The 13,843-nt window shown below is 37.4% G+C and overlaps 1 protein-coding gene across 2 annotated transcripts in view; it reads left to right on the top strand.

Annotated features, from left to right (window-relative positions):
* The window catches only part of LOC106873540 (spermatid perinuclear RNA-binding protein), a 39,703-nt gene extending 38,010 nt beyond the window's left edge, over positions 1-1,693 (top strand). The window contains exon 2 of one of the 2 annotated variants that reach the window (XM_052968600.1): positions 836-1,693. In XM_052968600.1, the coding sequence (XP_052824560.1) occupies positions 836-1,170 (335 nt within the window). In that variant the 3' untranslated portion in view covers positions 1,171-1,693. The remainder of the gene's footprint in view (positions 1-835) is intronic. The other variant, XM_014920938.2, reaches the window with a different exon arrangement.
* The last annotated feature ends 12,150 nt before the right edge of the window (positions 1,694-13,843 follow it).

Here is a 13,843-nt window from a genome sequence, read left to right as displayed (position 1 = left end):
AAATCTGTTCAAAACGAAACTTATTTTTTCAACATTTGGAGCTTAAACTAAAATCCAAAACAACTAAATTATCTGCTGAGAATGATTTGATGTGATATTCCAATTCCATCAACGGATTCAGTTTTTCATTTGTTCTCTTTTATATTTATGATAATTATTATTAATTTTTTTTTTTTTTTTTTGGTCGAATAAGGTTCTTAGTTTTATAATGAACATGAAAACAATGTTATTGTTTTTCTGTAAGTATTAGGGTTAATAATTTCCATGTTATATATTTAGATTGAACTTGGATCTTCTAAGAACACATCAACTGTTGCTGTATTAACATCTCAATTCCACAATCAAGTTATAAATGGCATTTTCAGTAATCATGCAACAATGTTTTTCCAGTTTTGAGAGCTTTTTCAGATATTTTTAGTATGAAATTTTGTTTCTTTTATTAGAAATGCTTGTCTCAGTTTTCTTTTCTGTTTGTTTCGTATTTGTGCTTCATATCTGCTTTTGTTTGAATTCAGTTTTTGTAGTAAAATTAGTTGATATCACATTGTTCCTTATGGTATATATTTCATTTACTGCTACCTACATAGTAGTAACTGGACACCTGAGTTTGATTCAGTGAATGTTTGCTGTCACATTGCAGTAGATTCTTAGATTTTGATCATCTGTTGAGTAGATTTAGCAGGATTTGTTTAAATGGTATAGAGTTCTTTTGGAATGGTTCTGCTTAATTTGTTAGTTGCTTGCGATAAGTAGTTGTCGTAATCAGTTATGTAGAGGTAGGAAATGTTTCGTGTCCTATTCTCTAATTACTTTGTTTTCAACTGTTTTTATTTAGGAAACTCCACTGAAGATCCTAATGTTATAATTGAAACTGTTGAAGACAATGCTGACAATGAGAACAAAGGAACGCAGTCTCTTAAACCAACTCTTACAACCAAAAACCCGGTTATGTATCTAAATGAATTGTTGCCCGAACCTTTGGTTTATGAACTGATGTCAGAATCTGGTCCTCCTCATGATAGGAATTTTGTCATGTCGGTAAAGGCTAATGACCAAACGGTGCAGGGGGCTGGTCGCAGCAAGAAACTTGCCAAGGCAGCAGCTGCCCAAGTAGCTTTGTTTAAGCTTTTCAACATCGTCTACATCTCAGAACCAGGTCAGTTGATCTAATTTCCCATCTACAGCCATACAATTCTTCACGAAAATTTAGATTTAGTTCATCAGAATCAAGCTACATCTAAAAGAATATTTGTAATAATCACCAATGTTGTCATTAGTCGACAATCTAAGGTCAAATGCTAATTGTTTGCTCCTCTGATCGGATCTTGTTTTCTAGTTCCTTTTTATCGTTTTTGATGTTGTTTGTGTTTAATATCTTTTTTGTATAACCAAATTTATTTGGTTGAATTGTGTTTCCTTTGTGTCATTGAAATAACAATTTAGGGTAAAAATTAAAAAGTAGCATGTGACATTCAATAGCTCTGGTTAATTTTTTTTTTTTTTGTGTGATATTTCTGTTGATCGTTATTTTAAAATCAGGTTCTTGTTTTGGTATGCCTTTTGTTTTCCAAGTGTTGATATTTTTGTTGAATTGACTAAAATGTTTGTTGTGGTGTTGTCTTTCATAATCTATTGCTTAATTCTAAAACTAAGTTTTGCTCATCTTGGTGTTGCTTACATAAACGCGTTGTTATAGAATTACATATATATATATATATATATATATATTAAAAAAAAAATTAGCAGGTTGGGTGGAGGATTTTTGGAATTCCTGTTTGTGAAGGAGCTTAAGCTGACCTGTTTGACACAATTTTGGTCTTAGCACCTGTCCTAATACAAGAAATGTTTCATATTACATCAAATACTCTACAATTTGTGATGAACCATTCCATCTAAAGTTGTAGAAAACAATGAATAGGAAACATTTTAAACTGGAAAGACACAACAGGGCCACTGAAAGGCCTGTTGCTTTTTTCTTTCTTTCATCTGGCTATTTATAATGTGTCTCATTAAAATATTTAATTAACATTGTTTATTTTCAGCTGATACTTGCATGTTTGTAATTAATATATTAAAACTGCATTTTATTTAGATTTATTATTATTATTATATAGTCTTCTCCATATTTTGTTGTTTGTTTTCCTGATTTGATTATGAGTTAATGCATTGTTATTTCAAATATTTGCAGATATTAATCTTTCCAAAAATGACAAAAAATTCTAGAAACAACAAAAGATTTTGAAATGTATTTTCGTTTGTAAAAATAAATATTGTATTACATCTAAAAATTTATTTGAAATTAGTTTCTATTTAAAATTTCACCGAGGATCTTATAACTAATAACTTCATTCTTTATTTATATTTAGGAGCATAGAAACACTTTGTGGGTTTTCTTTTCTTTCTAAATAAAACTATAAAATCTTAACATTTTCCTTTGTTTGAAGGTGGCTTTCCTGTAAGAGTTTCATTTTTACAGCCTTAAAGTGTAGGGGAGATAACTGCCTACTCTGTATTCGAAATATACTTTGTTTAGAGAAACAATTTTTTAACAGGATTTTTTATTTTCCATACCAGGATCTCTACCTCAAAATTTATAGTATTTGGAACTACAACAACAATAATAAATTTGTTTCTTTTAAGCAACAGCTATGATAATAAAAAGAATGTTAAAAAAATGAGTTTTTAGGTAAGCTGAAAATTAAACCACATTAATTTCTTCATTCAAGACACTTGAACATTCTCAATAATCCAGTCTTTTTGTAAAGGAAATTATTTTAGGCAGATACTGTATAGTTTAAGGAAAAAGGATTAACTGATCAATCAAATGTTGGATTTTAAACTTTTTGAGTCCTTTTTTTCCCCTCCCATTACTATAACTTGCATTGCATGAAACTGTTAAGCTTAACATTTTGCTTTTCTGACTGCAAATTTTTTATTCTGCAACCCTGGCTGTTTCTAACTTTATCAATGTTGTTTTGCTTTTATGTGGAGAGAAGTTTGAATTTTTTTTTTTCACATTACCTATTGTTTCACATTTCATCAAAAGTTAATTTCAGAATTGTAAGGCACCAAACTATTTTTATGTAGTTCTCCCTACAAATCATTTATGTCTGTCTGTGCTGCTTTTTTTTATTGTTACATTTTTTTTTTAGTTAAGATTATTAACAAATATATAAAAAAAACAAGTTACACTGTTGCTACAGACAGCCTCTCCTGAGCAAGAGTGTCTTCATGTTTTTTTTATGCAAGTATATCCTCTGTCACACAAAACAACTGACCCATTTTTATATTTCTTAACTGCTTTCACCTCTTTCTTTCTATTTGCTCAATCACAACAGCCATATGCATCATGTGTGAGAGCGAGAGAGAGATCCAGATTGATATTTTATCCTTTGCTTGCTTCAGTCACTGGACTGCGGCCGTGCTGGATTACTGCTTTGAAGAATTTTTTGTCGAATGACTCCAACCCAGGACTTATTTCTCTTTCCATTTCTGACACTTGTTCTGTTGGTCTGTTTTTACGAAGCTGTTAATTTATGGGTACGTAAATACACTGGCACTAGTTGTTAAGTGGTGGTTACACACACACACACACACACACGTCCAAATTTGTGGGCATTTCCATACGTGTACCTGTAGCATCAGGTAATATCTTGACTTGTGTGTTCATATGTATGTAGATGTACCTGGTTGAACATAGTTGATTCTAGGTGTGAGGAGGGTGGGGTGCTCAGTTATTAAATGTCATGACCTGTTTGTGTCTAACCAGATGTGTAAACTGATCCATAAGCAGTGAATTCAAGATGTATGAACACCTCCAACTATAAATTGGAATATACAACTATAAATTTCAACTGGTAGCTACATGGCTGTGCTGTGTGTGAGAAGACCCGGCAAGCCAAGTAAGATCGTTGCCAGTGACCCTGGACTGGTTCTTGTGCGGGTGGCACATGAGATGCACCATTTTGAGCGTGGCCGTTGCCAGTACCGCCTGACTGGCTCCCGTAGGATTTTCGAGCGAGATCGTTGCCAGTGCCCCTGGACTGGCTTGTGCGGGTGGCACATAAAAGACACCATTTCGAGCGTGGCCGTTTTCGTGCGGGTGACACGTAAAAGCACCCACTACACTCTCTGAGTGGTTGGCGTTAGGAAGGGCATCCAGCTGTAGAAACTCTGCCAAATCAGACTGGAGCCTGGTGTTGCCATCCGGTTTCACCAGTCCTCAGTCAAATCGTCCAACCCATGCTAGCATGGAAAGCGGATGTTAAACGATGATGATGATGATGATGATGATATAGGTGTAGGGGGAAAAAAAGGATATGTGCTCCTTTTGGATGAAGCCATGAGAATATGGGTCAGGTCAAGAGGGATAGCACGCTTGTGGTAAGAAGGGTATTTAGCGATCTAAAAAGTTGAGCTATTTCCTGTGTTAAATTATATTTTCTGATCATTATTTACTGAAAACCAATTTGGGATGCACATTTTGAAAATCAAATCTGTTTTTTTTTTCTCAACGATGCAGTTTCAGATCTTTTGTTGGGTATATACACACACACACACACACACATACATACAGATATACACTCCTGCTTTATATATATATATATGTATATATACACACACATACATATATATAGTGTGTGTTTATCCTTTGTGTTTGTACTCCACTGCTTGACAACCAGTGTTAGTGTAATTTGTGTCCTTGTGACTTAGCAGTTCAGCAAAATAGAACAAGTACCAGGATTAAAAAGAAAGTACTGGGGTCGATTTGTTTGACTAAAGAGATTCTTGAAGGCGGTGCTACAGCATGGCCACAATCTAATGACAGAGACAAGTAAAAGGGAAATATTCTTAGAGATAAAATGTAAAATTTCATTTTTGTTGGATTCTCTTCATTTCTCTTTCTCTCATTTGACCTGCAATTACTGGAAATTTTTCCTCTAATTTATTTCCTTTTCTCATTTATAAAATTATTCTTAATAGGTTTATCATTAATTACTGTGATATATTAATGAGTAACAGTTTCTAATTGAAAAAAAAAAAAAAAAAAGCAGACCGCAAGCTCAGTGTTTCTAAGCAGAACATTTGTTAAATTAGTTTCTCTTCAATTTCTGTTGTAAAGAGAATGATTTCATTAATTGATTTGTTAATTAGAAGCTACCTAGGACAGAGATGGATAAAAACTAGTCATAGATTTAGATTGAGAAATTGGGATTTTATTATGAGGATTTAAAGTAATATGGCTGCAGCTTCATGGGGTGGGGTGGTGGGGAATGTGTTACCGTTGTTCAGTTTCTTTAGGAATAAATCTGGTTGCAGAGCAATTTAATTTCACCAGCTTTATGGAATGAGCTTGAATTTATTAAGCTGTCCTTCTTCTCTACACCATCATTTAACATCCATTTCCCATGCCGGCATGGGTTGGATTCTTTGCCAGGAGCCACATGGGGATATATTGTCTGTTTTGGCATGGTTTCTGTGGCTGGAGGCCCATTCCAATGCCAACCACATTACTGAGTGAACTGGGTGTTCTTTTGTGTGGCACCAGCATCAACAGTCACCAAACAGTGGTGAGTGTAATTCCACATTGTATTAGTGTGTAAAATAGTGTTGTGTGTGTTTGATATGGTGGTGGTAGTTCTTATAAGTATTTGGGGATTTGATGAAATCTTCATCACCTACAGATGTCACCGCTACCACTTATATTCATCTTCCTCTGTCTTGAGGCTATGTCCTGACACATCACCACCACCACCACCCGTTTTCTTTTCCAACTGGGGTAATTGTGTGTCTCTCCCTTACAGCATGACACTTGTTCCTCTTCCCCTATCACACTTGAATCTCTCACCACTTGATGAAAAGTCATCTCACTCAATACTACTACTACTACTACTACTACTACTACTACTACTACTACTACTACTACTCCTTTTCTCAGTTGAGGAATTTTGTCTTGCAAGCAGGGCTGTGGAGTCAGTCAGAGTCGTGGCGTTGGAATCAGAAACAATTAAGGGGTAGCTGGAGTCTGAGTCAGTAAAGCTCTACCGACTCTGACTCCGACCCATAATGTCTTTATTCTTTAATATAAACCAGTTGTAACATATGGGCTGACTCAAAGTCCAAGCGTATACATATGCTTTATGAGATATGTAGACCACAATCACTTAATTACATAAAGAGGAGTCGGAGTCAGAGGTGCCAATAGTACAGGAGTCAGTTGGAGTCAAAATTTTTTGTTTTCACTTCACAGCCCTGCTTGCAAGTTACTTGCTGATCTCACTGATGCTGGTACCCTCATAATTAGTCCACTCTTTAAATTGGTTGGCATTAAGGAAGGCATCCAACCGAGAAGCCATGCCAAAGCAGACATTGGAGCATCATTCAGGCCAGTGGCTCAATAGCTCGTGTCCGACCATTCAGTTCATGCCAGCATAGAAAAGGGGACGTTAAATGATGATGATGAATGGCACCAATATTACCGTTCCAGTAAGAGTGTATGGAGAGAAAAAATGGATGCCAGACGGCAGCTGTAATCCTCATGGTATTCCCTATCTCCCTTTCCCTGTAGAATTTTGTTTCTAATGAAATATGTCTCACTAAAATAAAGTTTCTAAACATCAGAATTTCAGGAAAATCTTTAATATCAAAACGTCCAACAATTTTTTTTTTTAGATCTGAAAAAACAAAAAAACAAAAAAAACAAACAAAAAAACAACAACAAAACAAAACAAAAAAAATCAGTATATCAAGAGTGGAACATATTTAAACCCTGTGCTGGTGGCACGTAAAAAGCACCATCTGAACATGATCGTTGCCAGGCCTGCCTTACGGGCTCTTGTGCTGGTGGCACATAAAAAAGCACCCACTACACTCTCAGAGTGGTTGGCGTTAGGAAGGGCATCCAGCTGTAGAAACTCTGCCAGACCAGATTGGAGCTTGGTACAGCTGCTGGCTTTCCAGACCTCAGTCAAACCGTCCAACCCATGCCAGCATGGAAAATGGATGTTAATTGATGATGATGATGATGATTTCTCTATCAAATTCTTATTTGTTCATATCATTTTAATTAATCTTGTATTATCTCATAGCTTTGGGATTTTGATGTGATTGTTGAATTTTAGAATGGTATTGTAAAGGACGTGTGAGATGCCGAATCTGGCTGCTTTGAACATAAAGCAGAATATTTGGGCCAAATATGGGCGGCTTAAATGCTAAAGAGTTAAATTTTAGTCCTGATTTCCAAAGTTGTTCATGAATGTCAATTATAAAGTGTGGTTGTTGTGAGATAGAAAGGTGGGGAGGAGGCAGAGAGGGGGTGGTGGCAGTTTTGTGTTATAAAACTTTTGTCTCATCATGTGTTTTTTAGAAAAGCCATTCTTTCATTCCATGGTTCTCATTAATCCTTTATGAGGTCATTGCCATTTTAGATAATAAAAGCCAAAGAAAAAAAAAAAAGAACAAGATTCTCCTATTTTCTCCCTGTCATGGGACCCAAATAATACAGTTCCTGTTTTTATTGAAATATTGATGGATGGAAGCTTTTATCTGTGGATGATACAATGTCATTCAACACTCTTCTTCATTGTTATTGTTCAAATCTATTGTAGCTCATGCTTGCATATAAAGTCTGTTTAACTAAACAATAATTGTATTTAGAATAAGCAAAGACAAATTAGAGAATTATATATGTGCTGCAAATATGTATGTGTGTGAGTGTATTATGGAATTTGGTAAACAATCACAGTATGCTGTTCTTTATAAATGAAAGATAAGGCAATATTTAGACAGATATTAAAATTCTAGTTCTACATTTTGTTTCCCACGGACTTTAATATAACCTTTTTGATTATTAAGCAAAGATAATCCAGTAGATTGTTGGCTGCTGATTTTAAAGTTCACCTTCAATTCTATTGTAAATGCTACATTTTTATATTTGAGCAAGATATGGTCTAGTCACCTGAACAGTTAATCAGGTTATTCAGGAAAGGTGTGATCCCTGATGATTGGTGTAGCAGCATTATACAAGAGTAAGAGAGATGTTTTAGACAAGAAATTACAGAGGCATCAAGTTGCTGGACCAGATTATGCAAGTTACAGAGAGAGTTATTGTCCTATTGATTAGGAGCAGAATCAGATTAGGAGTGCAGTTTGGCTTTGTGCTGGGGAGAAACACTACTAACACCATCTTTACAATCAGGCAACTGCAGCAGAAGTATTTGGCCATGGGTAAAGCATTGTACTTGGCGTTTGTTGACTTAGAGAAAGCCTTTGACAGAGAAGTACCCTGCTGTGTGATATGGTGGGCTCTGAGGAAGCTAGGGGTTGACACGAGTGGTGTGTGGAAGCCATACAAGTCATATACAGAGGTTCTGTCAGTGAGGTGATAGTGATGAATTTAGTGTACAAACAGGCGTTTATCAGGGTTTTGTTCTCAGTGCCCTCCTATTTATCATCGTCCTCCAGGCCATAAGAGGAAATCATATACTGGTGATCTTACCCTCATATAAGATTCTGTAACAACTAGAAAAGAAATTCCAGGTGTGGAAGCAAAACCTGGAATCAAGGTTAACTTAGCAGGAAAGGACTCTTCCCCCATCAGATAAGTAGCTCTGTGTGATATATAGAAAAGGTGTAGGGAGGAATTGTATATGGTGTACCTAGTGCAAGCTATGGACACACATGAAGTGCAGTGGAATTATAGGAAGGTTAACAGAGAAAGTAGTGTTCAATTGTGGAAAATGCACAGGAGCCATAGAAACTAGATACTCAGGATTTTGATTCTCTCAAATTCTCTGGAGGCTCTTCAGGGATTGAGAATAATTTCTGCTACCTAGGGGACCTAATTAGCTGTAGGGGAGGCTGCATGGAAAGGATGGAGGAAATTCAGAGAGCTTTTACATCTGTTGGCAACCAAAAATCTCTTTCCGAGTGAAAGGAAGATTGTATGATGCATGTATACGAACAGCAATGCACCATGATAGTGAGACGTGGGTCCTGAATGCAGAGAACATGTGAAGGCTAGAGAGGAATAAAGGTAGTATGCTCTGCTGGATGTGCAACGGCGTTAGTGTATTGAGTGAAAAGCTGGGTGTAAGAATCAGATGCTGTGTGCAAGAGAGAAGACTGCACTGGTTTGGTCATGTGATGCTTATGGATGTAGACGGTTGCATACAGAAGTGCCAAACACATCCACACATTCGTGTGTGTGTGTGTGTGTGTGCAATCTTGATATCACTTGATATCACAAACATCACCGTCATACAAGCAATCTTGTCCGTTTTCCGTGGGTAACCTTTCTGGTCATGGGGTGGGTGTGGATGGGATATTCCGTTGCCTATAAACAGGTGACGGTTGGCGACAGGAATGGCATCCGACTACTAACTCGGAACCTTGGGGTTAGTAGCCCGCGCTCCTAACCACTACGCCATATGCCCGTAGGCAATTATGGGGTGAATTTTAAGGCTTATAAATCTATTATTTTTCCTATCCTTCCTCAATACCGGTTCCCATATGCTATTCATATCTGCACTCGGTCTGCTTAGGAGGTTGTTGTGTCCTAGCATATGTGCTGCTTCTTTTAGTGATTAATAATAGTAATAATAATAATAATAATAATAATAATATAATAATAGTAACATCGTTAGGAATGAGAACCCAGGTTTGAAATTTCCCCAAGACACCTGATGAATGCTGGAGGGTATATCAGCCGAAACGTTGTGTTAACAACAAACAAGATGAGGACAAACATCCGTCAAATGTAAATGTACATAATTCCTCATCTCTTAAATACAGAACTATATAATTATCATTTTTACTTATTTTTCAACATGAATAGTTTCACTTCCTTTGTCTCTAAGTTTTTTTTTACTCGTGAAAGCGTGTGGCTTAGTGGTTAGGGCATTCGGCTCACGATCGTATAAGGTCATGAATTCGATTCCTGGCGACGTGTTGTGTCCTCGAGCAAGACACTTTATTTCACATTGCCCCTCTCCACTCAGCTGGTTAAAATGAGTTGTACCTGTATTTCAAAATGAGTTGTACCTGTATTTCAAAATGAGTTGTACCTGTATTTCAAAATGAGTTGTACCTGTATTTCAAAATGAGTTGTACCTGTATTTCAAAATGAGTTGTACCTGTATTTCAAAATGAGTTGTACCTGTATTTCAAAATGAGTTGTACCTGTATTTCAAAATGAGTTGTACCTGTATTTCAAAATGAGTTGTACCTGTATTTCAAAATGAGTTGTACCTGTATTTCAAAATGAGTTGTACCTGTATTTCGAAGGGTCCAGCCTTGTCACATTCTGTGTCACTTTGAATCTCTCTCAGAATTACGTTAAGGGTATGCGTGTCTGCGGAGTGCTCAGCCATTTCCATGTTAATTTCACGAGCAGTTCTGATTATCGGATCAACTGGAAGACTCGGCGTCGTAACCGACGGAGTGCCTATTAAAGTCTTACTTTAATAACTCGTATGTAGGCATTAGTTCTCTCAGGAATAAAACATTAGTCGAGTACATAGTGTAATATGAAATGAAATAAATTGTGAAGGAACAGGAAATTATGCAATGGTCTTTGTGTTATATATATATATATATGTATATATATATATATATATATATATGTATGTATATATATATATATATACATACATACATACATGCATATACACATACACACACACACGACGACAGGTTTCTTTCAGTTTCCATCTACCAAATCCACTCGCAAGGCTTTGGTCGGCCCGAGGCTATAGTAGAAGACACCTGCCCGAGGTGTCATGCATTGGGACTGAACCCGGAACCATGTGGTTGGTAAGCAAGCTACTTACCACACAGTCACTCTCCTGTGCCTATTTTTCTAAAGCATTTATATACATATGTGCAGCACTATTCGTGTGGAAAGTTTTCTACAACCGGATGCCCCTCCTGACGCCAACACCCACCTGTTACCAAGTGGGGTAGTTTTTTTCCCTCTCTGTTAGGAGGCACAAGCACATGTGCACACACAGCAGCAACTCCAGCCTACTAAATTCAATTACAAAGCTTCGGTCGGCCCGAGACTATAGCAGAAGACACTCGCCCAAGATTCCACTCAGTGGGACTGAACCTGGAACCATGTTTCTGGGAAGCAAGCTTCCTAACCACACAGCCGTGCCTATATATATATATATATATATATTTATATATATATTATCTGTAATTTTGTTTCTAATGATGTCCTTATTTTATGTAAATCTTTTGCATGATCTCTTGTATGTATATCCTATAAATCGCTCTCTCCGCATAAACACATGTATATAACGCGCGCATATACTTTAAGGAATTTGGTAAACGGAAACTGTACGCAGGTCTGTGTTGTGGAAGCCGTAAGTACCATCGCCTCGGTAAGAGCGCCAACATCCGGCCAAGCTGGAGTTTTCTGACACTGGGCACAGTGCACCATCTTATCGTCTCTCTATGCGGTCGATACAACAGCGACACACTCCTCATTTCTAACAATTATAATGTGAAAGAGGTGAGAGAGTAAACCAGTTCAAACCAGTCTCTCTCAGAAACTGAGTCTTTCTAAATAGTCATTTCAGTCTCCATACGAAGGTCCTCATCTATCCACTCCCCCCCAGTCTTTCTTCCCAATTCCCTCTATGAGCGCGGGAAATGACTGGCACAGGGATGTATTAACTTATAGCCGACGCATTAACATTGTGGACGCCTTTAACATGAAGGAGAATATTGCACAAACAGAAACTCTTCCAACAGCATTTGGAGTCCATACTCTATAAGTATCATCTGAAGTGATTCAGACATAGAGAGCTGTCTAAGTTCAGCTTATGTCTGGGTCAACACTTACCTGGGGATGTGGTTGCGAACCCGGGTGTCGCTGCCCGCATTGCAGAGGTGAGAAAGTTAAAACAAAGAAAACAGGAGCCTGACGAGCCGCTATCAGTTTGTGCCGGTCGCCTTCGTAACCTTAGGTGCTCTGGAAGTCCGCACTACCGATTTCCTAATTAAAAATTGAGATGACTGCAGCCCATCTGAGGAATGAGTCCCGCGAGGTGGGGGTGGTTGTTGTAGCGAGAATCTCTGGGCCATTCTCTGCGGCAATGCCTTCGCAATTATATCCGTGAGGTGTGGCCAAACACGCCATTTGTTCCTGGGGTGTGCAACCCGTTACTCTCTCCCCCACCCATCTTCCGCTGCTTAATTCCTCCCTTTTCGTTTTCATTTTTTTTTTTTTTTGGTGAGGTAGTTCTGGGCTTTTTTCCTGATAATTTAATCTTTTATAATTTTTAATGCTTTTTTCCTTTTACTTGTGGGGGAAAAAAAAAAGAATGAAATGCTTTTTGAGAACGAAATTGAACTGGAAGGCCATGGTCTTTTGATAGCGAATTCCTCGTCTGCCATAACAGAAGAGAATGAGAATTGAAAGAAGCAACCTCGACACATTCTTTGTTATAACTTAGTCTCTCTCTTCGACCAAACTTTTACTGGTATTTCTTGTGTTCGATTTTCATCAACTGATTATAGAAATGCAGAAGGTGGGCCTGATCGGATTGATGGACACTTGCGGCTGTAGACATTACATACATACACACATAGACGTGTGTATGCTTACATATATATACATGCATACACACACATATATATGCATTAAAATAGAATGATACACATCTACACGCACAATGTTAGTGGTTCGTAAAGCAAGAATGATAGAATAAGCATGAAAAAACCCCAGCATGGCATCTATCCGATGGCTGTTCACAAGTAAAAGATAAGATATATGCGCGCGCGCATCTATGAACTATATATATTTATGTGTGTGTACTAATATATATATATATATATGTGTATATATATATATATATATATATATATATTAGTATGGGAACTTGTAGACCCACAGTATTTATTTTATACAGTGCGTGTGTGTGTGTATATAATGTACATACAAACGTACGAATGTAGATACACCCACACGTGTATATATGCATAAATGTACACACGCACTCATACATGTATATATATATATATTTGTGTGTGTTTATCTTGTTTCAGTTATTAGACTGCGGCCATGCTGGGGCACCGCCTTGAAGGGTGTTTAGTCGAACAAATCGAATCCAGGACTTAGTTTAAAAAATTTTTTTTAAAGCTTGTTATTTATTCTATCAGTCGGTCTCTAAGCTATGGGAACGTAAACATACCAACACAGGTTCTCAAGCGGTGGTGGGAGACAAAGGCACACACACACATACACACACACAACGGGCTTCTTTCAATTTCCACCTACGAAATACACTCAAGGGTTTAGTCGGTTCGAGGCTATTGTTGAAAACACTTGCCCAAGGTGCCACAGTGGGACTGAACCTGAAACCATGTAGTTGGGAAAGAATCGCAAATGTGAATCGGTAACGTACGATGCCTTTACGGGTAGTTTTAGGTCGTTGTGTGGTCGGGAAGAGACACGATTATAGCCAGAGGCCGAGTGTGTGTGTGGGGAGAGAAAGAGAGAGAGACATCAGGAAAGGCTGGTACACACTATCAGCTGAGAAGACTGGAATAATAAAGTACCCTGCCTGTTCATGGTAACAACGCTCTTTCGAGGAATCGAACCCATTATCCAGCTGTATATTGTGTGTGTGTATATATACTGTAAATATGTGTGTGTGTTTGTACATACACAGACGTACATTTAATGCTATTTTTTCATGTTGGCATAGGTTGGATTCTGGCGTGTGTGTCTGTCTGTGTGTGTGTGTATGTGTAAATTTGCATATATATGAATATTTGCGTGTGTATAAATATGCATGTAGATATCTTTTTCGCACCTCCTACCCCCCCCCCCCCC

The sequence above is a fragment of the Octopus bimaculoides genome, chromosome 6, assembly GCF_001194135.2.
Source record: "Octopus bimaculoides isolate UCB-OBI-ISO-001 chromosome 6, ASM119413v2, whole genome shotgun sequence".
Lineage (NCBI taxonomy): Eukaryota > Metazoa > Mollusca > Cephalopoda > Octopoda > Octopodidae > Octopus > Octopus bimaculoides.
Note: the sequence above shows the minus strand (reverse complement) of the source record. Positions and strands in the feature narration are given on the sequence as shown.